This window comes from Pseudophryne corroboree, chromosome 3 (assembly GCF_028390025.1).
Source record: "Pseudophryne corroboree isolate aPseCor3 chromosome 3, aPseCor3.hap2, whole genome shotgun sequence".
NCBI classification, from domain to species: Eukaryota; Metazoa; Chordata; class Amphibia; order Anura; family Myobatrachidae; genus Pseudophryne; species Pseudophryne corroboree.
The window spans coordinates 365,430,913-365,457,559 of NC_086446.1; the positions used below are offsets into that span (position 1 = coordinate 365,430,913).

At 47.8% G+C, this 26,647-nt stretch overlaps 1 protein-coding gene across 3 annotated transcripts in view; it reads left to right on the plus strand.

Annotated features, from left to right (window-relative positions):
* The window catches only part of ZNF281 (zinc finger protein 281), a 121,252-nt gene that overhangs the window by 71,546 nt on the left and 23,059 nt on the right, over positions 1–26,647 (plus strand). For all 3 annotated transcript variants that reach the window (XM_063959843.1, XM_063959844.1, XM_063959845.1), the window contains one exon: positions 14,346–14,469. In XM_063959843.1, the coding sequence (XP_063815913.1) occupies positions 14,346–14,469 (124 nt within the window). The remainder of the gene's footprint in view (positions 1–14,345; positions 14,470–26,647) is intronic.

Genomic DNA, 26,647 nt, shown 5'->3' on the forward strand with positions numbered 1-26,647 from the left:
GCTGCCGGAGATCTCTGTTGTACCTATGAACTGAGCCATCTGATCCAGATTGCGGTTTAAGCAATACTTGTGGAGGCAGCTGTATATGGCCCTTTTAAAAGTGGGTAGTGGGGGATGGCTGTAAAGGGCACTTTTAGAAACGGTATAACCTGTGGAACATTGTACTTGGGTAGTTCAAGTGCAGACAAAAGGCCAACACTGCCCTAAAGTGGTACCCAGTTTTGTCAAAGGAAGGTTTTAGTTGGTCATGACAGGTGTAGCATAAGTGTTTGTTTATAGCCAACAATAAAGTGCCAATACCTTACACAGGATACTTAACCATTTTGCTTATAAATCCGTTTCATATGATATGTCAAAGATAATCTTCAATTGAATAAATACAGGTATCTCTTTTAATCCGACACTTCAGGTGCTGGTGGAAATTAGGCTGCGTGTGGGAGTTAGAATGTGGGAGGGTCTAGATAGGGTGGGGTAGTCTGGCTCGGGCGGGTAGTCATCCTGCGGTGGGGAGTTGGGCTGTGGCGGGGAGTCGGGCTGTGGGAGACAAGCTGAATAGAATTAGGCTGCGGAGGTGGTGTCAGTATGCCGCCGACACCATCGTTAACGATACCACCAATAATCCGGCAAAATTTATAATCCGGCACAGTGCTGGAACCGAGGGTATCTGCTTATCGGTAGTGTACCTGTATAATTACATTTATGATGAGACATGATAAATTAAATATAATTTTTAATACTGTGTAGAATATAAATAAAAGCATTTATCTATAATAAAATGTATATTTGTGTATATTAAATAATGAAAGTCAGCAGATTTTAGAAACACAAGAAATGTGTATGTGTATATGGATGTGTGTGTGTGTGTGTGTGTGTATATATATATATATATATATATATATATATATATATATATACACACCCACACACCTGAATATGTATGTACACACATAACCAATACTTTAAGAATTTTAACTTATTTTATATTAACTGAAATCTACTTGAACAATGAAACCTACAAATCATAATCCAGAAGAGAGAATGTAAGTAACTATTCCTAAATTTATACCCACACATGCATGTTAATGTGCTTTTATAGGGACATAGGATGTATATTTTTGTATATCGACAATCTTAGAAAAACAAAAAAATATATAAATAATAAATGAAAAATAGATAATTGGAACACGGGCAGATCCTACAAAATGTGCTATTCCCACATGCACATTGGGGTGAACCCACCTGTGTTCTGGGTGTGTATATGTATGTATGTATGTATGTATGTATGTGTGTGTATAGATAGGTATAATAGGTTCTACCAAGCAAGGCTTCATTATATGCATGTAGACAGAACAACAGCGACGTTTCGGTCCATCCGGACCTTTGTCAAGCATGTCACCAGTACAAGCCACCAACATAACAGTACAGCAGAGTCATTGCAGCAGAAGTCACATACCTGTTCCCTGGATGCCTCTTAAATACCCCCATTTCAAGTGGACAACGCGGTATCCCGCTCCGTGTAAAGCGTGCGTTCCACCGCCGCATGTCCGGACACGAAAGCACTACTACTTCCAGTTCCAGTGTCCCATCAATAGTAGTTTACATAGTAACGCTCAAATGATACACAATTTTAGGTTATTATATCAATAATACGGTTACATTATGGTTGTTTTACAATCTGGGGTGTTAAACATAATAATGGACAAATAATCCACACAACACACAATGACCGATGATTACCTCACCTCCGTTACCTAGGGAGCATAGCCTTGTTTACTCTATCTTATGTCCGAGAAACTCTTACCAAATTGGATTGACCCAATAGAGTGGCTTCTTTGTTATAAATTAGTTCATTTGTTTGTGTCTATGTAAAGCTTTCCGTACGGCAGAACAATTTAATGCTGGTTGGAATCAGCCAGTGTATATGAGTAATCAATCCTCCGCTGTTTGCTTTCACACGCTGACAAACTACAAGAAAGGGTTGTTCCAAGTGCAGGGATGGCAGATAAGGTCGCACTGCAGGCAGATGAGTATTTAGTATGATTGTAAAGGGTCCGCTCTCTCAGAAGAGCAGCATGAGCATTCTATCACCAGCCGTTATATAATTTATACTTCATAGTGACAGTGCTAGGAGACTGACAGCTGTGTGCAGTCACAGGCCGGAACATATGCACATGTATAGGTGATACCATATAGCACAGAGGCAGTAATAGGGGATGGGCTCAGTGTGACAATCGAGAAATGCTGCCATGCAGACAACTTACATTAGTACTATATTTCTCTCCTAGTGGATGCTGGGGACTCCGTAAGGACCATGGGGAATAGACGGGCTCCGCAGGAGACAGGGCACTTTAAGAAAGAATTTGGATACTGGTGTGCTCTGGCTCCTCCCTCTATGTCCCTCCTCCAGACCTCAGTTTGAATCTGTGCCCGGACGAGCTGGGTGCTACTTAGTGAGCTCTCCTGAGCTTGCTATAAGAAAGTATTTTGTTAGGTTTTTTATTTTCAGGGAGCTCTGCTGGCAACAGACTCCCTGCATCGTGGGACTGAGGGGAGAGAAGCAGCCCTACTCTCTGAAGATAGGTCCTGCTTTTTAGGCTACTGGACACCATTAGCTCCAGAGGGATCGTACACAGGATCTCACCCTTTGTCGTCCGATCCCGGAGCCGCGCCGCCGCCCCCCTCGCAGAGCCGGAAGACAGAAACCGGGTGAAAGAAGCAAGAAGACTTCGAAATCGGCGGCAGAAGACTCCAGTCTTCATATGAGGTAGCGCACAGCACTGCAGCTGTGCGCCATTGCTCCAACACTACACCCACATACTCCGGTCACTGTAAGGGTGCAGGGCGCAGGGGGGGGGGGGGCGCCCTGGGCAGCAATTAGAGACCTCTGGCAAAAGTTTGCATAATATACAGTTGGGTACTGTATGTATGAGCGCCCGCCAAAATTGTACATGAAAGCGGGACAGAAGCCCGCCGTCGAGGGGGCGGGGCTTCTTCCTCAGCACTCACCAGCGCCATGTTTTTTCTCCACAGCACCGCTGAGAGGAAGCTCTCCAGTCTCTCCCCTGCAGTTACACTGTAGAAGAGGGTAAAAAGAGAGGGGGGGGCACATAATTAGGCGCAAAAATCAATATAAACAGCAGCTACTGGGTTAACATTAAGTTACTGTGTTAATCCTGGGTTAATAGCGCTGGGGTGTGTGCTGGCATACTCTCTCTCTGTCTCTCCAAAGGGCCTTATGGGGGAATTGTCTTCAGATGAGCATTCCCTGATTGTGTGGTGTGTCGGTACATGCGTGTCGACATGTCTGAGGTAAAAGGCTCCCCTAAGGAGGAGATGGAGCAAATGTGTGTGAGAGGGTGTCTCCGTCGACAACGCCGACACCTGTTTGGATATGTGTAATTAAGTGCTAAGGTGAATTTATTGCACAAAAGATGAGAGAACAGACAGGTAATCTACCCATGTCTGTCCCTATGTCGCAGAGACCTTTAGAGTCTCTCAATGCTCACTATCCAAAATAATAGACACTGATATCGACACGGAGTTTGACTCCAGTGTCGACTACGATAATGCAAATTTACAGCCAAAATGGCAGAAAAGTATTCAATATATGATTATTGTAATAAAAGATGATTTGCATATCACTGATGACTCATCTGTCCCTGACACAAGGGTACACATGTTTAAGGGGAAGAAAGCCGAGGTAAATTTCCCTCCTCTCATGAGGAAAAAGAGCGGGAATCTCCAGACAAGAGACTGCAGTTTCCCACAAAGAATTCTCAGGCAGTATCCTTTCCCCACTAGGGCCAGGATATGATGGGAATCTTCCCCTAGGGTGTCACGTTTGCCCAAAAGGTAGCCCTGACGTAACACAGGTACCTTATCAGCAGAGATTGAGACCCTAGTATATATATATATATATATATATATATATATATATGTATATATAGATATAGATATATATATATGTGTGTGTGTGTGTGTATATATATATATATATATATATATATATATATATATATATATATATATATATATATATTAAAGATGCTGTCTTAAGAGATATGTATATATAAAACATGCCCAAAGAGACTGGGTCCTAGAGGTAAAGCTATGTCGATTTCTGCTTGACGTGTCCTGTAGAATATGCAATGGACAGATGATGCCGACTTAAGAGGCATATGGAAGGCTGAGGATTGTGTGGAGGAGGGTTCTCGGACTTGGTCTCGACAGCTATAGCTGGTAATTCTGATATTTTGCTTTATATTCCTGCACAGCCTAGGAAAGCACGACATTATCAAATGCAGCCTTTCGAATAATGAAACAAGAAAGTCCGAGGTGCGTCCTTTCTTGCCAGAGGCGGGGGCAGAGGAAAGAAGCTGCACAGCACAGCTTGTTCCCAGGAACAGAAGTCCTCCCCGGCCTCTACAAAAATCCACCGCATGTCGCTTGGTCTCCACAGGCGGAGCTAGGCCCGGTGGGGGCACGCCTTCGTAAGTTCAGCCACAAGTGGGTTCACTCCCTGTTAGATACCTGGGCAATAGATATTGTGTCTCAGGGATACAAGCTGGACTTTGAGAAGATGCCCCCTAACCGACGGCCCTGCCGGCTTCCCCCCACGAGAGGGAAACAGTGTTAACTGCAATTCACAAATTGTATCTTCAACAGGTGGTGGTCAAGGTTCCCCTCCTTCAACAAGGAGGGGGGTATTATTCGACCATGTTGTTGTCCCGAAACCAGACTGTTCGGTCAGACCCATATTGAATTTAAAATCCCTGAACATATACCTGAAAAGGTTCAAGTTCAAGATGGAATCGCTAAGAGCGGTCATTGCAAGCATGAAAGGGGGAGATTTTATGGTGACTCGGGACATAAAGGATGCATACCTTCATGTCCCCATTTATCCACCTCATCAGGCGTACCTCAGAATTGCGGTACGGGATTGTCATTACCAATTTCAGACGTTGCCGTTTGGTCTCTCCACGGCCTTGAGAATATTCACCAAGGTAATGGCGGAAATGATGGTGCTCCTGCGGAAGCAAGGTGTCACTATTATCCCATACTTGGACGATCTCCTCATAAAAGCGAGATCAAGAGAGCAGTTGCTGAACAGCGTATCACTTTCTCTGGAAGTGTAACGGCAACACGGCTGGATTCTATATATTCCAAAGTCGCAGTTGGTTCTTACAGCTCATCTGCCTCTCCTAGGCATGATCCTAGACACAGACCAGAAAAGGGTTTATCTCCCGATAGAGAGCTCAGGAGCTCGTGACACTGGTCAGGAATCTATTAAAACCAAAACAGGTGTCAGTGCATCACTGCACTCGAGTCCTGGGAAGGAGGGTGGCATCATACGAGGCCATTCCCTTCGGCAGGTTCCATGCGAGGACCTTCCAATGGGACTTACTGGACAAGTGGTCCGGATCACATCTTCAGATGCATCGGTTAATCACCCTATCCCCCAGGGCCAGGGTGTCTCTCCTGTGGTGGCTGCAGAGTGCTCACCTTCTCGAAGGTCGCAGATTCTGCATTCAGGACTGGGTCCTGGTGACCACGGCTGCAAGCCTCCGAGGGTGGGGGGCAGTCACACAGGGAAGAAATTTCCAAGGGCTGTGGTCAAGGCAGGAGACTTGCCTTCACATCAATATCCTGGAATTAAGGGCCATATACAACGCCCTAAGTCAAGCGGAGACCCTGCTTCGCGACCAACCGGTTCTGATTCAGTCAGACAATATCACCGCAGTGGCTCATGTAAACCGCCAAGGCGGCACAAGGAGCAGGGTGGCGATGGTAGAAGCCACCAGAATTCTTCGCTGGGCGGAGAATCACGTAAGCGCACTGTCAGCAGTGTTCATTCCGGGAGTGGACAACTAGGAAGCAGACTTCCTCAGCAGGCACGACCTCCACCCGGGAGAGTGGAGACTTCATCAAGAAGTCTTCGTGCAGATTGCAAGTCGGTGGGAACTGCCACAGGTGGACACGATGGCATCCCGCCTCAACAAAAAGCTGCAGAGATATTGCGCCAGGTCAAGAGACCCTCAGGCGATAGCTGTGGACGCACTGGTGACACCGTGGGTGTTCCTGTCGGTGTATGCATTTCCTCCTCTTCCTCTCATACCCAAGGTGCTGAGAATCATAAGAAAAGAGGAGTGAGAACAATACTCTTTGTTCCGGATTGGCCAAGAATGACTTGTTATCCAGATCTGCAAGAAATGCTCAGAGGATCCGTGGCCTCTGCCTCTAAGACAGGACTTGTGCAACAGGGGCCCTGTCTGTTCCAAGACTTACCGCGGCTGCGTTTGACGGCATGGCGGTTGAACGCCGAATCCTAGCAGAAAAAGGCATTCCGGATGAGGTCATTCCTACGCTGATAGAGGCTAGGAAGGATGCGACGGCTCAACATTATCACCGTATATGGCGAAAATATGTTGCTTGGTGTGAGGCCAGGAATGCCCCTACAGAGGAATTCCAGCTGAGCCGTTTCATTCACTTCCTACAGTTGGGAGTGGCTTTGGGCCTGAAATTGGGTTCCATTAAGGTCCAGATTTCGGTCCTATCCATTTTCTTTCAAAAAGAACTGGCTCTCTTCCTGAAGTTCAGACGTTGTAAAGGGAGTGCTGCATATTCAGCCCCCTTTTGTGCCTCCAGTGGCACCTTGGGATCTTAACGTGGTGTTGAGTTTCCTGAAGTCACACTGGTTTGAGGCACTCAAAACCGTGGAGTTAAAATTTCTCACGTGGAAGGTGGTCATGCTATTAGCCTTGGCTTCAGCAAGGCGTGTGTCAGAATTAGCGGCTTTGTCACATAAAAGCCCCTATCTGGTTTTCCATATGGACAGGGCAGAATTGCGGACCCGTCCACAATTTCTGCCAAAAGTGGTGTCATCTTTTCATATGAACCAACCTATTGTGGTGCCTGTGGCTACTCGTGACTTGGAGGATTCCGAGTTACTGGATGTGGTCAGGGCTCTGAAGGTATATGTAGCCAGAACGGCTAGAGTCAGGAAAACTGAGTCGCTGTTTATCCTATATGCATCCAACAAGCTGGGTGCTCCTGCTTCAAAGCAAACTATTGCTCGCTGGATCTGTAACACGATTCAGCAGGCTCATTCTGCGGCTGGATTGCCGTTTCCAAAATCCGTAAAAGCCCACTCCACAAGGAAGGTGGGCTCTTCTTGGGCGGCTGCCCGAGGGGTCTCTGCATTACAGCTTTGCCGAGCAGCTACTTGGTCAGGTTCAAACACTTTTGCAAAATTTTACAAGTTTGATACCCTGGCTGAGGAGGACCTTGTGTTTGCTCATTCGGTGCTGCAGATTCATCCGCACTCTCCCGCCCGTTTGGGAGCTTTGGTATAATCCCCATGGTCCTTACGGAGTCCCCAGCATCCACTAGGACGTTAGAGAAAATAAGATTTTACTTACCGGTAAATCTATTTCTCGTAGTCCGTGGTGGATGCTGGGCGCCCGTCCCAAGTGCGGACTTCTTCTGCAATACTTGTATATAGTTATTGCTTAAATAAGAGTTATGTTGTGGTTGCATCAGGGTTGATCTGATGCTCCGTTGTTGTTCATACTGTTAACTGGGTAAGTTTATCACAAGTTATACGGTGTGACTGGTATGAGTCTTGCCCTGGATTCCAAAATCCTTTTCTTGTACGGTCAGCTCTTCCGGGCACAGTTTCTCTATCTGAGCTCTGGAGAAGGGACATAGAGGGAGGAGCCAGAGCACACCAGTATCCAAATTCTTTCTTAAAGTGCCCTGTCTCCTGCGGAGCCCGTCTAATCCCCATGGTCCTTACGGAGTCCCCAGCATCCACTACGGACTACGAGAAATAGATTTACCGGTAAGTAAAATCTTATTTTTGTAGTGCAGTAGCCAATATTGCATTTATACAGTGTGACAGGAGCATGGAGTGACACACAAAATAGACCTTGAGGATATTACAACCTTTACTTCTCCTGCTTGTCAGAATAGCCCCACTTCACATTCTCAATAAATGCAATTTGCACCTGCTTTCGTGTAACATGTTCTAATGTGGAAACGGTAAATTGTTGCTGGAGAGACCACTTTAGAGAACACCAATTATTGCAAAAGTACGCAGACACTGTCCTACTTCAGTGTCATCACAAATTTAAGAGAAGTTGGCCAGTCTGATGAAATTGTTGACTGGTCAACTGAAAAAGTTGGTTAGTTGTGTCGAGCAGCGTTTTTGTTGGGCAGACAAGTTGGTTAGTTGCAGGGTTGGGGATTTTTTTTTTTTTTTTTTTTGCAGCAGGGTAAACTTTCACAGGGAAAGCATCGGGGTGTAGAGCGGTATCTTGATCCAGAGGCACCATCAGGCAAAGCTTTGACTGTCCCAGGATGTATTGGGGCCTCCTCTATAATCCCGCCTCCAAGCACTGAGCTCAGTTTCGAGTGGTGCCTGCAGGCAGCAGGTTATTTAACAGGCTGGCTGCACTGGGCAGCCCTGAAAAAGTGAAGAAGACTTCAAGGGCCGCAGCACTGTTATGTCAGGGTGACATTCAGTGCTGCGTCTGTCACCGCCCAAGTGGCGTTGCATACTTCATGCGACTCCGTTCACAGGTACATGCGGCGGTGATGCTCCAGCTAAGGCACACGGTCGCAGACTCTTCCTGGTTCGTGTGGCTGCTACGAAGGGAGTAGGTAAGAGCGTCTCCCAGGTGGACCTGCCACTAAATCGCGTTCCTGATCACAGTCTAGGGAGACGGACTGAGAGACTGGCGTGGACACTGTCGCCGAGCAGGGACCCCACTATCTCCGCCAGGGCATAGGAGTACAGGTCGGGTGTACTAGTGCCCCTATTGGGAAGGCTCCATAGTACCGGCGGTGAGGTCCAGCATAGGGGAGCCGGCGCTTGACCTGAAGCCCCGGCCCAGGGCGTCATCTCCTCGCAGATTTTCGAGCCTGGAGCTGCCTCACATTCTCCCTCAGTTCCTGACAGACGCTGGACACCATCTTCTGATCATAGATTCTGCTGATCTCTGGGATTGCAGACAGCATTAGTTAAAAAAGAGTAGACCTATTACAAAATCTATTGTACGAGTATTCTGAAAAATACCTCCGGTCTAGGACTGTGCAGTGCAGTTTTATTGTGCTTATAATCTCTGCATTACCTGTGACTGTGTGTGCCTGTATCTGCTGTATGGTTCACTCTCGTGTATCCCATCTAAGGTAGCTATCGCTATATTCTGTACCCGAAGGGACTAGGTGCATTGGGGTCCCCTAATATAGTGTACACAGTACTTACCGCTATACAAATATTTTACTGTGTCACTCACGTACAACGGGATTTAGTTAACAAGTTTGTGTACTCTTACAGTGATTGTGTACTTTGCAGGTTGTGTACGCTGTCTGGCTTCATCGTACTAATAGCCTGATTGTTGCTGTATTACAATGTCTAACAATAAGGGCAGTAAAACTCTGGAGGCTCCTGTAAGTTGCAAGGTATGCTCCAGAGGTTTACCTGAGGGGGAAATATTGTGTGATGGTCTGTGTTCTAAATGTCATACATCTCCCAGTCAGCCTGCAGCTCCTGTAACTACAATGGAGCCACCGTGGGCTATGTTCACTACCCTCCTGGGGACTCTGGTGGACCGTTTAGCCCCCCTATGGGACCTTCAGTGCCACTGCCGCCACAGTTTGTCCCTATAGTAAATCCGCCTTGGGTAGAAAATTTGCCTACCTAGCTGCAGTAGTTAAATCGGTCTTTGGTTAGACAGAAATCTATTCCGGGTCACTCCCGTGTCCCTGGGTCCTCTAAGCGGGCGGCTTCCTCCTCACAATCCACTTACCTCTCTGATGTTTCATCTGATGAGGAGGAGGAGCAAACGGTCCTATCAGACTCTTAATCCTGGTGGCTGATATTAAGCAGATCCTACAAATCACTACAGTGAAAACTGATATGTTTAAACAACAGAAAGTGGTTAAAACTATTACCCCATTCTGATCAACTTGTGGACATCAGGAGGGAACCCTGGTCCTACCCCAGGTAAGAAATTCCCACTCCCTAAACGGGCTTTGGCTCGAAATCTTCTCTCTGCAGAGTTATGTAATAAATGGGAGAATCCGCCGCCGGTGGATTCTCATGTCGCCCGTCTCGTGGTGTCTACTCTGCCTGTCACCACTGTCACCTCCCTGAAGGAAACAACAGATAAGCTTGTGGAGGGATGCCTGAAATCTATATATTCCCTTGCATGAACCGTTCATAGACCCACGATAGCTGCCTCTTGGGCCGCAAAAGGTATTGAAGTGTGGGTTCAGGCATTAGAGGTTGAGCTGCCCGAGGATATTTCTGACAGTGCCAGACAATACCTGACTCACATATGCACCACCGCCTATTACATTCAGGAGACATCCTCTGAGGTGGGGGTACTGGTAGCCAAAGCGTCATCTACGTCCTGGCTCGCCGCATACTGTGGTTAAGGTCGTGGAAAGTGGATTTGGACTCCAAGAAGACCTTGTAGGTACTTACCTTCACCGGGGACATTTTATTTGGAGAGGACCTGAATAAAATTAGTGTCTGAATTAGCAGCTGTTAAGACTGCTTTTCTTCCTCCTACTAATCCTTCTACACAGAAGGCGAAGACTACCACTTTTCGATCCTTTCGACCTCAAGGGAAAGCCAAGGGTCAGATTTAGCCAAGACAATCTTGTGCTCCCAAGACCACCAAGCCCAAGACTAAACAGTCCTCGGCAGTACGTCAGCCTGCTTCAAAACAAGACAAGCCTGCTGTATGACGGGGCGGGCATCCCCCGTGGTGGACCCCAGGGTGGGAGGCTGACTTCTACAGTTCGTCCAGGTCTATTTAAAGACCACTTCAGACGCTTGGGTACTGGAAGTTGTCTCTCATGGGTATGCTGTCTCCTTCAAGAAATGTCCCCCTCACCAGTTCTGCACTACAGTACTCCCTTCGGATCCGTTGAAGTTGCAGGCTCTATAAACGGTGGTAGGTTCCCTCCTGAGTACAGGAGTGGTTGTGCCAGTACCTCAGTCCCAGCGTGGCAGAGGCTATTATTCAACCCTGTTTCTAGTGCAGAAACCCAGTGGGTCTTTTCGGCCTATACTCAACCTCATGCCATATCGCATCGGCATTTCCTGCGGTTTGCTATTGGTGACGTTCACTACCAATGCCAGGCTCTGCCGTTCGGACTGGCCACGGCTCCTCGTATCTTCACCAAGGTTATGACCGTTATGACGTACTTGGACGTCCTGCTGATTCTGGCCCACAATGTCCTCTGCAGCCATCTACAAATGACGGTGAGTTGATTACAAACCCACGGATAGCTGATAAATTGGTAGAAGTCCTCGCTGGTCCCTTCTGGACACACACAGTCACAGACTGTTCCTGTCTCCAGACAAGGACCTGAAAATGCAGGTCAGGATCAGACACTTCATCCGTCACCCCAGAGTGTTGATTCACTCGACGATGCAAGTATTTGGTCTGATGGTGTCAACATGGTGGAGTACGCTCAATTTCATTCCCGCCCTCTGCAACGATTAAGTCTTGCCAAGTGGGACAGCCTGCCTCATCGGATCAGATCCCAAATGATCTTGTTGACTCCGGAGGTTCGTTTGTCGCTGACCTGGTGGCTCCAGGACCAGCAATTGAGAAGGGTCCGTCCCTTCTGGATCCCCGATTTGGTCCTCCTGACGACGGATGCCAGTCTGAGGGGATGGGGAGCGGTGTTGGAGCAACACTCTTTTTCAGGATCGGCGGACCAAGGAAGAATCACTCCTTCCAATAAACATCCTAGAGCTGAGGGTGGTATTCAATGCATTATCACTTGCCCTGCCTCTGGTATGGAACAGACCGGTTCAAGTACGGTCAGACAATGCCACGACAGTGGCATACATTAACCTTCAAGGCAGCACTCGAAACCGCATGGCTATGAAAGGAAGTATGAAAAATCCTTTGTTGGGCAGAACGCCATCTGCCAAGTATAACGGCAGTGTTCATCACGGTTGTCCTGAACTGGGAAGTGGACTACCTCAGTCGTCAGGACATACATGCCGGACAGTGGAGTCTTCGTCCAGAAGTCTTTCAACTACTAGTAGATAGGTGGGGTCTACCGGACGTGGATGTCATGGCATCTCGACACAATGACAAGGTTCTGGTCTTCGGATTTTGGACCAGGGATCCTCAAGCAGTGTTCGTGGACGCAATGGTGGTACCATGGAACTTGCACTGCCTTACCTGTTCCCTCCAGTGTCACTCCTGCCCAGGGTTACACGAAAGTTCAAACAAGAAGGAGGAATATTGCTTCTAGTCGCTCTAGCGTTGCCCTGAAGGCATTGGTTCTCAGACCTGCAGGGTCTTTCGACAGGGCATCCTCTTCTACTTCCTCAACGACCAGACCTCCTCGTACAGGGCCCTTGTCTCTACCCACACCTGGCCAGGCTGGCTTTGACGGCGTGGCTCTTGAAGCATGACTCCTAAAAGTCAAAGGAATTTCAGAGGCGGTTATTCAAACTATGTTGAAAACCCGCAAACCGGCCACTGCCCGTATTTATTACAGGGTTTGGGATTCTTACTTCACCTGGTGTGCTGAGAAGAATTACGATGTCCATAGATTCAGAACTTCCAGAATACTGGCTTTTCTGTAAAAAGTACTGGACTTAGGTCTTCGTCTGGCCTCCCTCAAGATTTATATATCTGCCTTGTTGGATTGGTTTCAGAGAAAAATTGCATGTACCTGATGTTCGGACATTCATTCAGGGCGTTATTCGGATTCAGCCTCCCATATGTCTCTCCTGCGGCTTCATGGACTTTTTCTGTTGTGCTGCATGCCCTGCAAGAGTCTCCATTTGATCCTCTTGAATCGGTGGACCTTAAATGGCTCATGGCCAAGGTTCTTTTCTCACTGGCCATTGCCTCTGCAACAAGAGTGTCGGACTTAGGGTGGACGACAGGACAAAGCACCTTTCTCATATTCTACCAGGACTGGGCGCTTCTACGAACTCGTCCCGGTTATTTGCCTTAGGTCGTGTCATCTTTTCACCTTAACCAAGAGATTGTAGTTACGGCCTTTGTTTCTTCTGATTTGTCTCCCAAAGAATGTTCTTTGGATGTGGTTAGGGCTCTCCGTCTCTATGTGGAGAGGATTGCCTCAATCAGGAGGTCAGATTCCCTTTTTGTACTGTTTGGTTTTCACAAACGTAGCTGGCCTGCGAATAAGCAAATCTTGGCCAGATGGATTAGAATGGTGATTGCACAAGCCTCTGCGCAGGCTGGACTCCCAGCTCCTGCTGCAGTTTAAACCCATTCTACTCGCTCTTTTGGACCTTCTTGGGCGGCCCGCCGTGGCGCGTCCCCAGAACAATTGTTCAAGGCTGCAAAGTGGTCCTGAGTGAACACGTTCATTAGGTTCTATGCTTTCGATACTTCCGCCTCCCAGGATGCTTCCTTTGAACGCCGGGTTCTCTTACCCGCTAGGGCACGCCCCCTCCCTTGAAGGAACGGCTTTAGGACATCCCCGATGTTTTCCCTATGAACACAGTGTACCCTGCTGCAGAAAACGAGAGTTATGGTAGACTTACCATGGTTCTCTTTCTGTACACTGGTTTCCACAGGGCACCCACCCTGACGCACCTAGCTACTTTGGGTTGTATGGCATTAGCCACTGTCGTGAGATTGTAGTTCTTGTGACTAAATTCTGCCTTCTCTCTTACCTGCTTATGCATTGGACTGGTTAACTCTCAGTGCCTGGAGGCGCGGTTATAGAGGAGGTCCTAATGCATCCTGGGACAGTCGAAGCTTTGCCTGGTGGTGCCTCTGGATCAAGATCCCGCTCTACACCCCGATGTTTTCCCTGTGGAACCCATTGTACCTCGCAGAAAGCGCAAACCATGATAAGTCTTCCATAAATCTCTCCTTATTTCCTAGTTGCAATCAGAAGGATTCCTTTGTAATGGGAGGTCATAAAAACTAGCAAGGCTTCAGAGTTTTGTGTAGGATAATGTGAGTTACATTTGCTATGTCTCTATGAATTATTACAAGGCTCGGTAGACTTTTGACTATTTTTTTAAACTGTTTATGAACATTGCAGTAAATTCCCATAAAGTAACACACGTAATAATGATTATTAAACATGGTCATGGACCTTAATGGGGCTCACAAAAAGAAACAAACATACCCTCCAATTGATATTAATGGGTGTTTGCAGTTATTTCAATAAACCTGGGGACTCTGGTTGACCATTTACGTACGTCTGTCCAATAGATCTAAATACTATGTATGCATTTAGGTATACATTCCCCCCCTCCTTTTTCCATTATTAAAGAATTACAGTATTCTGGTAGCTGGGCTGACTGTTTTATTTCTCTCCAGTCATTAGGTGGTGATGGTGAAGCTGCTAATCTGTCTCCAAATCAGAAACCTCATATATGTGAGCACTGCACTGCCGCTTTTAGGAGTTCCTACCATCTGCGCAGGCATGTGCTCATACATACAGGTACGTCTCTCTCTTTTTTTTTTTTTTTTTTTTTTTTTTTTTTCCCCCTTTCTAAATCTTCATTGAATTTGGAGGCTTGCAGGTTACACATTTCTCTTCTGATGTAGCTTGTACTGGAATAAACTTTCATGTATTATGGATGATGCAAACAGGAGTTCTAAAACATATCTTCCAGCATTGCCAAGCCATTTGGATATACATCCAGGACTATATGTGAAGGAACGGATTATTCTGAGCTCTTATTGGAGAACTATTGGACCTGTACACTATTAAGATTAACTTTTATTTTAATAACATTCTGTACAGGGATTTATAAAACTTAAATGGAAATCTTTTATTTCAGGACAGTGTCTATCCTAAACAGTCTGAATGCTATGGAAAACGTACTTTTTGGGTTTTAAGTTAGATCAGGGTTCACAAACTTTGTACTCAAGGTACCCTAACAATCCTGGTTTTAGGAATATGCATGCGTAAGCACTGGTATTTTAATTACAAACCAGCTTGATTTATATTTTCAGTGCACAAGCATTAATATCTCTAAAACCTGGACTGTTAGGATGCATTGATTGAGTTAGGGAAATCCTGAGTTAAGGTATGTACACACGGTGAGATATGTATATGTGCTTTTGACTATATAGTCATACCTAAATGTCTTAACAGGGCATCGCTTGTATAAAATGTAGATTTTTTTTAAAAAATGTTTTTTATTTATTGAGGAAATGAACGATTGCAAAACTACAAACATTTGGTCAAATATTGAAGAACTGGCAGATAGCAATATTGTATTTCTCTATCGTCCTAAGTGGATGCTGGGGTTCCTGAAAGGACCATGGGGAATAGCGGCTCCGCAGGAGACAGGGCACAAAAAAGTAAAGCTTTACTAGGTCAGGTGGTGTGCACTGGCTCCTCCCCCTATGACCCTCCTCCAGACTCCAGTTAGATTTTGTGCCCGAACGAGAAGGGTGCAATCTAGGTGGCTCTCCTAAAGAGCTGCTTAGAGAAAGTTTAGTTTAGGTTTTTTTCTTTACAGTGAGTCCTGCTGGCAACAGGATCACTGCAACGTGGGACTTAGGGGGAAAGTAGTAAACTCACCTGCATGCAGAGTGGATTTGCTGCTTGGCTACTGGACACCATTAGCTCCAGAGGGATCGAACACAGGCCCAGCCGTGGAGTCCGGTCCCGGAGCCGCGCCGCCGACCCCCTTGCAGATGCTGAAGCGTGAAGAGGTCCGGAAACCGGCGGCTGAAGACTCCTCAGTCTTCATAAGGTAGCGCACAGCACTGCAGCTGTGCGCCATTTTCCTCTCAGCACACTTCACTGGGCAGTCACTGAGGGTGCAGAGCGCTGGGGGGGGGCGCTCTGAGAGGCAAATATAAACCTTATACAAGGCTAAAAATACCTCACATATAGCCCATAGGGGCTATATGGAGATATTTAACCCCTGCCTGACTGGAAAAATAGCGGGAGAAGAACCCGCCGAAAAAGGGGCGGGGCCTATCTCCTCAGCACACGGCGCCATTTTCTGTCACAGCTCGGCTGGTCAGAACGGCTCCCAGGTCTCTCCCCTGCACTGCACTACAGAAACAGGGTAAAACAGAGAGGGGGGGCACATTAATGGCTATATATATATATATTAAAGCAGCTATAAGGGAGCACTTAATATAAGGATATCCCTTGTATATATAGCGCTTTGTGGTGTGTGCTGGCAGACTCTCCCTCTGTCTCCCCAAAAGGGCTAGTGGGTCCTGTCTTCATTAGAGCATTCCCTGTGAGTTTGCGGTGTGTGTCGGTACGTGGTGTCGACATGTATGAGGACGATATTGGTGTGGAGGCGGAGCAATTGCCAAATATGCAGATGTCACCCCCCAGGGGGTCGACACCAGAATGGATGCCTTTATTTGTGGAATTACGTGATGGTTTATCTTCCCTTAAACAGTCAGTTGAGGACATGAGGCGGCCGGACAATCAATTAATGCCTGTCCAGGCGCCTCAAACACCGTCAGGGGCTGTAAAACGCCCTTTGCCTCAGTCGGTCGACACAGACCCAGACACGGGCACTGATTCCAGTGACGACGGTAGAAATTCAAACGTATTTTCCAGTAGGGCCACACGTTATATGATTTTGGCAATGAAGGAGACGTTACATTTAGCTGATACTACAGATACCGTAAAACAGGGTATTATGTATGGTGTGAAAAAACTACAAACAGTTTTTCCTGAATCAGAAGAATTAAATGACGTGTGTGATGAAGCGTGGGTTGCTCCTGATAAAAAGTTGATAATTTCAAAAAAGTTATTGGCATTATACCCTTTCCCGCCAGAGGTTAGGGCGCGCTGGGAAACACCCCCTAAGGTGGACAAGGCGCGCACACGCTTATCTAAACAAGTGGCGTTACCCTCTCCTGAGACGGCCGCACTTAAGGATCCATCAGATAGAAAGATGGAAGTTATTCAAAAGAATATATACACACATGCAGGTGTTATACTACGACCAGCTATAGCAACTGCCTGGATGTGCAGTGCTGGAGTAGTTTGGTCAGAATCCCTGATTGAAAATATTGATACCCTAGATAGGGACAATGTTTTACTGTCGTTAGAACAAATAAAGGATGCATTTATCTATATGCGTGATGCACAGAGGGATATTTGCACACTGGCATCTCGGGTGAGTGCTATGTCCATTTCAGCCAGAAGAGCCTTATGGACACGACAGTGGACAGGCGATGCGGATTCAAAACGTCACATGGAGGTTTTGCCGTATAAAGGGGAGGAGTTATTTGGAGTTGGTCTATCAGACTTGGTGGCCACGGCTACTGCCGGGAAATCCACTTTTTTACCTCAAGTCACTCCCCAACAGAGAAAGGCACCGACCTTTCAACCGCAGCCTTTTCGCTCCTACAAAAATAAGAGAGCAAAGGGTTTGTCGTACCTGCCACGAGGCAGAGGAAGAGGGAAGAGACACCAACAGGCAGCTCCTTCCCAGGAACAGAAGCCCTCCCCGGCTCCTGCAAAAACCTCAGCATGACGCTGGGGCCTCTCAAGCGGACTCGGGGACAGTGGGCGGCCGTCTCAAAAATTACAGCGCGCAGTGGGCTCACTCGCAGGTAGACCCCTGGATCCTGCAGATAATATCTCAGGGGTACAGGTTGGAATTAGAGACGGATCCTCCTCATCGTTTCCTGAAGTCTGCTTTACCAACCGTCTCTTCCGAAAGGGAGAGGGTGTTGGAAGCCATTCACAAGCTGTACGCTCAGCAGGTGATAGTCAAAGTACCCCTATTACAACAAGGAAAGGGGTATTATTCCACTCTATTTGTGGTACCGAAGCCGGATGGCTCGGTAAGGCCTATTCTAAATCTGAAGTCCTTGAACCTCTACATAAAAAAGTTCAAGTTCAAGATGGAGTCACTCAGAGCAGTGATAGCGAACCTGGAAGAAGGGGACTTTATGGTATCCTTGGACATCAAGGATGCGTATCTACACGTTCCGATTTACCCCGCACACCAGGGGTACCTCAGGTTCATTGTTCAAAACTGTCACTATCAGTTTCAGACGCTGCCGTTCGGATTGTCCACGGCGCCTCGGGTCTTTACCAAGGTAATGGCCGAGATGATGATTCTTCTTCGAAGAAAAGGCGTATTAGTTATCCCATACTTGGACGATCTCCTAATAAGGGCAAGGTCCAGAGAACAGCTGGAGACAGCTTTAGCACTATCTCAAGAGGTGCTAAGACAACACGGGTGGATTCTGAATATTCCAAAATCCCATTTAATCCCGACAACTCGTCTGCTGTTCCTAGGAATGATTCTGGACACGGTTCAGAAAAAGGTTTTCCTTCCAGAGGAAAAAGCCAAGGAGTTATCCGATCTGGTCAGGAACCTCCTAAAACCAGGAAAGGTGTCAGTACATCAATGCACAAGAGTCCTGGGAAAAATGGTGGCTTCTTACGAAGCAATTCCATTCGGCAGATTCCATGCAAGAATATTCCAAAGGGATCTGTTGGACAAATGGTCAGGGTCGCATCTGCAGATGCACCTGCGAATAACCCTGTCACCAAAGACAAGGGTGTCACTTCTGTGGTGGTTGCAGAAGGCTCACCTATTAGAAGGCCGCAGATTCGGCATTCAGGATTGGATCCTGGTGACCACGGACGCCAGCCTGAGAGGCTGGGGAGCAGTCACACAAGGAAGAAACTTCCAGGGAGTATGGACGAGTCTGGAAAAGTCTCTTCACATAAACATTCTGGAACTAAGAGCAATCTACAATGCTCTAAGCCAGGCGGAACTTCTCCTGAAAGGAAAGCCGGTGTTGATTCAGTCGGACAACATCACGGCGGTCGCCCATGTAAACAGGCAGGGCGGCACAAGAAGCAGGAGTGCAATGGCAGAAGCTGCCAAGATTCTTCGCTGGGCGGAGAATCACGTGATAGCACTGTCAGCAGTGTTCATCCCGGGCGTGGACAACTGGGAAGCAGACTTCCTCAGCAGACACGATCTTCATCCGGGAGAGTGGGGTCTACATCCAGAAGTCTTCAACATGTTAATAGACCGTTGGGAAAGACCAATTGTAGACATGATGGCGTCTCGCCTCAACAAGAAACTGGACAAATATTGCGCCAGGTCAAGAGATCCACAGGCAATAGCTGTGGACGCACTGGTAACTCTTTGGGTGTACCAGTCAGTGTATGTGTTTCCTCCTCTGCCGCTCATACCAAAGGTATTGAAGATCATACGGCAAAGAAGAGTAAGAACAATACTAGTGGTTCCGGATTGGCCGAGAAGGACTTGGTATCCGGAACTTCAAGAGATGCTCACGGACGAACCGTGGCCTCTACCTCTGAGAAGGGACCTGCTACAGCAGGGTCCCTGTCTTTTTCAAGACTTACCGCGGCTGCGTTTGACGGCATGGCGGTTGAACGCCAGATCCTAAAAGGGAAAGGCATTCCAGAAGAAGTCATTCCTACCTTGATTAAGGCACGGAAGGAAGTCACCGTGAAACATTATCACCGCATTTGGCGAAAATATGTAGCGTGGTGCGAGGATCGGAGTGTTCCGACGGAGGAATTCCAACTGGGTCGTTTCCTACATTTCCTGCAATCAGGATTATCTATGGGTCTCAAATTGGGATCCATTAAGGTTCAAATTTCGGCCCTGTCAATATTCTTCCAAAAAGAATTGGCCTCTGTCCCTGAGGTCCAGACTTTTGTCAAGGGAGTACTGCATATACAGCCTCCTGTGGTGCCTCCGGTGGCACCGTGGGATCTAAATGTAGTTTTAGATTTCCTCAAATCCCATTGGTTTGAACCATTGAAAAAGGTGGATTTGAAATATCTCACATTGAAAGTGACTATGTTACTAGCCCTGGCCTCTGCCAGGAGAGTATCTGAATTGGCGGCTTTATCTTATAAAAGTCCTTATCTAATCTTCCATTCGGATAGGGCAGAACTGCGGACTCGTCCGCATTTTCTCCCTAAAGTGGTATCAGCATTTCATCTGAACCAACCTATTGTGGTGCCTGCGGCCACTAGCGACTTGGAGGACTCCAAGTTGTTGGACGTTGTCAGAACCTTAAAAATATACATTTCAAGGACGGCTGGAGTCAGAAAATCTGACTCGCTGTTTATATTGTATGCACCCAACAAGTTGGGCGCACCTGCTTCTAAGCAGTCGATTGCTCGTTGGATTTGTAACACAATTCAACTTGCACATTCTGTGGCAGGCCTGCCACAGCCTAAAACTGTAAAAGCCCACTCCACAAGGAAGGTGGGCTCATCTTGGGCGGCTGCCCGAGGGGTCTCGGCATTACAACTCTGCCGAGCAGCTACGTGGTCGGGGGAGAACACGTTTGTAAAATTTTACAAATTTGATACCCTGGCAAAGGAGGACCTGGAGTTCTCTCATTCGGTGCTGCAGAGTCATCCGCACTCTCCCGCCCGTTTGGGAGCTTTGGTATAATCCCCATGGTCCTTTCAGGAACCCCAGCATCCACTTAGGACGATAGAGAAAATAAGAATTTACTTACCGATAATTCTATTTCTCGGAGTCCGTAGTGGATGCTGGGCGCCCATCCCAAGTGCGGATTATCTGCAATACTTGTACATAGTTATTGTTAACTAATTCGGGTTATTGTTAAGGAGCCATCTTTAAGAGGCCCTTTCTGTTGTCATACTGTTAACTGGGTTTAGATCACAAGTTGTACGGTGTGATTGGTGTGGCTGGTATGAGTCTTACCCGGGATTCAAAATGCCTCCCTTATTGTGTATGCTCGTCCGGGCACAGTACCTAACTGGAGTCTGGAGGAGGGTCATAGGGGGAGGAGCCAGTGCACACCACCTGACCTAGTAAAGCTTTACTTTTTTGTGCCCTGTCTCCTGCGGAGCCGCTATTCCCCATGGTCCTTTCAGGAACCCCAGCATCCACTACGGACTCCGAGAAATAGAATTATCGGTAAGTAAATTCTTATTTTAAAATGGATGCATATTTGTTATGGAAGAACAGTTATTAGATACAGGTTGAGTATCCCATATCCAAATATTCCGAAATACGGACTTTTTTGAGTGAGAGTGAGACAATGAAACCTTTGTTTTTTGATGGCTCAATGTACACAAACGTTGTTTAATACACAGTTATTAAAAATATTGTATTAAATGACCTTCAGGCTGTGTGTTTAAGGTGTATATGAAACATAAATTGTGTGAATATAGACGCACTTTGTTTTCTCTAACGTCCTAGTGGATGCTGGGGACTCCGTAAGGACCATGGGGAATAGACGGGCTACGCAGGAGACATGGGCACCTTTAAGAAAGAATTTAGATTCTGGTGTGCTCTGGCTCCTCCCTCTGTCCCTCCTCCAGACCTCAGTTTGAATCTGTGCCCGGACGAGCTGGGTGCTGTTCAATGAGCTCTCCTGAGCTTGCTGTAAGAAAGTATTTTGTTAGGTTTTTTATTTTCAGGGAGCTCTGCTGGCAACAGACTCCCTGCATCGTGGGACAGAGGGGAGAGAAGCAGCCCTACTCTCTGAAGATAGGTCCTGCTTCTTAGGCTACTGGACACCATTAGCTCCAGAGGGATCGTACACAGGATCTCACCCTCGTCGTCCGATCCCAGAGCCGCGCCGCCGTCCCCCTCGCAGAGCCGGAAGACAGAAGCCGGGTGAGCATAAGAAGCAAGAAGACTTCGAAATCGGCGGCAGAAGACTCCAGTCTTCACTGAGGTAGCGCACAGCACTGCAGCTGTGCGCCATTGCTCCCACACACACACCTCACATACTGTGGGTAAGTCAGGAGACTTGCCTTCACATCAACATCCTGGAACTAAGGGCCGTATACAACGTCCTACGTCAAGCGGAGACCCTGCTTCGCGACCAACCGGTTCTGATTCAGTCAGAAGCCACCAGAATTCTTCGCTGGGTGGAGAATCACGGAAGCGCACTGTCAGCAGTGTTCATCCCGGGAGTGGACAACTGGGAAGCAGACTTCCTCAGCAGGCACGACCTCCACCCGGGAGAGTGGGGACTTCATCAAGAAGTCTTCACGCAGTTTGGAAGTCGGTGGGAACTGCCACAGGTGGATATGATGGCATCCCGCCTCAACAAAAAGCTACAGAGGTATTGCGCCAGGTCATGAGACCCTCAGGCGATAGCTGTGGACGCACTGGTGACACCGTGGGTGTTCCAGTCGGTCTATTTATTTCCTCCTCTTCCTCATGCCCAAGGTGCTGAGGATAATAAAAAGAGGAGTGAGAACAATCCTCATTGTTCCGGATTGGCCACGAAGGACCTGGTATCCAGATCTGCAAGAAATGCTCACAGAGGACCCGTGGCCTCTTCCTCTAAGACAGGACCTGTTGCAACAGGGGCCCTGTCTGTTCCAAGACTTACCGCGGCTGCGTTTGATGGCATGGCGGTTGAACGCCGGATCCTAGCAGAAAAGGGCATTCCGGACGAGGTCATTCCTACGCGGATAAAGGCTAGGAAGGACGTGACAGCTAAACATTATCACCGTATATGGCGAAAATGTTTCTTGGTGTGAGGCCAGGAATGCTCCTACAGAGGAATTCCAGCTGGGCCGTTTCCTTCACTTCCTACAGGCGGGAGTGAATTTGGGCCTAAAATTGGGTTCCATTAAGGTCCAGATTTCGGCCCTATCCATTTTCTTTCGAAAAGAGTTGGCTTCTCTACCAGAAGTTCATACGTTTGTAAGGGAGTGCTTCATATTCAGCCTCCTTTTGTGCCTCCAGTGGCACCTTGGGATTTTAACGTGGGTTAAGTTTCCTGAAATCACACTGGTTTGAACCACTTAAAACGGTGGCGTTAAAATATCTCACGTGGAAAGTGGTCATGTTGTTAGCCTTGGCTTCGGCTAGGCTTGTGTCAGAATTAGCGGCTTTGTCACATAAAAGCCCCTATCTGGTTTTCCATATGGATAGAGCAGAATTGCGGACCCGTCCACAATTTCTGTCAAAAGTGGTGTCATCTTTTCATATGAACCAACCTATTGTGGTGCCTGTGGCTACTCGTGACTTGGAGGATTCCGAGTTACTGGATGTGGTCAGGGCTTTGAAGGTTTATGTAGCCAGAACGGCTAGAGTCAGGAAAACGGAGTCACTGTTTATCCTGTATGCATCCAACAAGCTAGGTGCTCCTGCTTCAAAGCAAACTATTGCTCGCTGGATCTGTAACACGATTCAGCAGGCTCATTCTGCGGCTGGATTGCCGCTGCCAAAATCAGTTAAAGCCCATTCCACTAGGAAGGTGGGCTCTTCTTGGGCGGCTGACCGAGGGGTCTCGGCATTACAACTATGCCGAGCTGCTACTTGGTCAGGTTCAAACACTTTTGCGAAGTTTTACAAGTTTGATACCCTGGCTGAGGAGGACCTATTGTTTGCTCAATCGGTGCTGCAGAGTCATCCGCACTCTCCCGCCCGTTTGGGAGCTTTGGTATAATCCCCATGGTCCTTACGGAGTCCCCAGCATCCACTAGGACGTTAGAGAAAATAAGATTTTACTTACCGGTAAATCTATTTCTCGTATCCGTAGTGGATGCTGGGCGCCCGTCCCAAGTGCGGACTTTTTCTGCAATACTTGTATATAGTTATTGCTGCAATAAGGGCTATGTTATTGTTGCATCAGGGTTGAACTGATGCTCTGTTGTTGTTCATACTGTTGACTGGGTAAGTTTATCACAAGTTATACGGTGTGGCTGGTATGAGTCTTGCCCTGGATTTCCAAAATCCTTGCCTTGTACGGTCAGCTCTTCCGGGCACAGTTTCTCTAACTGAGATCTGGAGGAGGGACATAGAGGGAGGAGCCAAAGCACACCAGAATCTAAATTCTTTCTTAAAGTGCCCATGTCTCCTGCGGAGCCCGTCTATTCCCCATGGTCCTTACGGAGTCCCCAGCATCCACTACGGACTACGAGAAATAGATTTACCGGTAAGTAAAATCTTATTTCTCTGACGTCCTAGTGGATGCTGGGACTCCGTCAGGACCATGGGGATTAGCGGCTCCGCAGGAGACAGGGCACAAAAATAAAAGCTTTAGGACTAGGTGGTGTGCACTGGCTCCTCCCCCTATGACCCTCCTCCAAGCCTCAGGTTTTTGTGCCCGTCCGAGCAGGGTGCAATCTAGGTGGCTCTCCTAAAGAGCTGCTTAGAAAAAGTTATTAGGTTTTTTATTTTCAGTGAGTCCTGCTGGCAACAGGCTCACTGCAACGAGGGACTTAGGGGAGAAGAAGTGAACTCACCTGCGTGCAGGATGGATTGGATTCTTAGGCTACTGGACACCATTAGCTCCAGAGGGATCGAACACAGGCCCAGCCATGGAGTCCGGTCCCGGAGCCGCGCCGCCGACCCCCTTGCAGATGCCGAAAAGTGAAGAGGTCCAGAAACCGGCGGCAGAAGACTTTTCAGTCTTCATGAGGTAGCGCACAGCACTGCAGCTGTGCGCCATTGTTGTCAGCACACTTCACACCAGCGGTCACTGAGGGTGCAGGGCGCTGGGGGGGGGGGGGGGCGCCCTGGGCAGCAATGATAATACCTTGTTCTGGCTAAAAATACATCACATATAGCCCCTGGGGCTATATGGATGTATTTAACCCCTGCCAGGTCTCACAAACACCGGGAGAAGAGCCCGCCGAAATAGGGGGCGGGGCCTATCTCCTCAGCACACAGCGCCATTTTCCTGCACAGCTCCGCTGCGAGGAAGGCTCCCAGGACTCTCCCCTGCACTGCACTACAGAAACAGGGTAAAAAAACAGAGAGGGGGGGCACTTTTTTGGCGATATTGATATATTAAGCTGCTATAAAGGAAACAACACTTCTGTAGGGTTGATCCCATATATATTTATAGCGCTTGGGTGTGTGCTGGCAAACTCTCCCTCTGTCTCCCCAAAGGGCTAGTGGGGTCCTGTCTTCGATAAGAGCATTCCCTGTGTGTCTGCTGTATGTCGGTACGTGTGTGTCGACATGTATGAGGACGATGCTGGTGTGGAGGCGGAGCAATTGCCGGTAATGGTGATGTCACCCCCTAGGGAGTCGACACCGGAATGGATGGCTTTGTTTATGGAATTACGTGATAATGTCAGCACGTTACAAAAATCAGTTGACGACATGAGACGGCCGGCAAACCAGTTAGTACCTGTCCAGGCGTCTCAGACACCGTCAGGGGCTGTAAAACGCCCTTTACCTCAGTCGGTCGACACAGACCCAGACACGGACACCGAATCTAGTGTCGACGGTGAAGAAACAAACGTATTTTCCAGTAGGGCCACACGTTATATGATCACGGCAATGAAGGAGGCTTTGCATATCTCTGATACTGCAAGTACCACAAAAAGGGGTATTATGTGGGGTCTGAAAAAACTACCTGTAGTTTTTCCTGAATCAGAGGAATTGAATGAAGTGTGTGATGAAGCGTGGGTTAACCCCGATAGAAAACTGCTAATTTCAAAGAAGTTATTGGCATTATATCCTTTCCCGCCAGAGGTTAGGGCGCGCTGGGAAACACCCCCTAGGGAGGATAAGGCACTCACACGCTTATCAAAACAAGTGGCGTTACCGTCTCCTGAAACGGCCGCCCTCAAGGATCCAGCTGATAGGAGGCTGGAAACTACCCTGAAAAGTATATACACTCATACTGGTGTTATACTGCGACCAGCCATCGCCTCTGCATGGATGTGCAGTGCTGGGTTGGTTTGGTCGGATTCCCTGACTGAAAATATTGATACCCTGGATAGGGACAGTATTTTATTGACTATAGAGCAATTAAAGGATGCTTTTCTTTATATGCGAGATGCTCAGAGGGATATTTGCACTCTGGCATCGAGAGTAAGTGCGATGTCCATATCTGCCAGAAGAAGTTTATGGACGCGACAGTGGTCAGGTGATGCGGATTCCAAACGGCATATGGAAGTATTGCCGTATAAAGGGGAGGAATTATTTGGGGTCGGTCTATCGGATTTGGTGGCCACGGCAACAGCCGGGAAATCCACCTTTTTACCTCAGGTCCCCTCCCAACAGAAAAAGACACCGTCTTTTCAGCCGCAGTCCTTTCGTTCCCATAAGAACAAGCGGGCAAAAGGACAGTCATATCTGCCCCGAGGCAAAGGAAAGGGTAAGAGAGTGCACCAAGCAGCTCCCTCCCAGGAGCAGAAGCCCTCCCCGGCTTCTGCAAAGCCCTCAGCATGACGTTGGGGCTTTACAAGCGGACTCAGGGGCGGTGGGGGGTCGATTCAAGAATTTCAGCGCACAGTGGGCTCACTCACAGGTGGACCCCTGGATCCTGCAGGTAGTATCTCAGGGTTACAGGTTGGAATTCGAGAAGTCTCCCCCTCGCCGGTTCCTAAAGTCTGCTCTGCCAACGTCTCCCTCAGACAGGGCGACGGTATTGGAAGCCATTCACAAGCTGTATTCTCAGCAGGTGATAGTCAAGGTACCCCTCCTACAACAGGGAAAGGGGTATTATTCCACACTATTTGTGGTACCGAAGCCGGACGGCTCGGTAAGACCTATTCTAAATCTGAAATCTTTGAACCTGTACATACAAAAATTCAAGTTCAAGATGGAGTCACTCAGAGCAGTGATAGCGAATCTGGAAGAAGGGGACTTTATGGTGTCCCTGGACATCAAGGATGCTTACCTGCATGTCCCAAATTGCCCTTCACATCAAGGGTACCTCAGGTT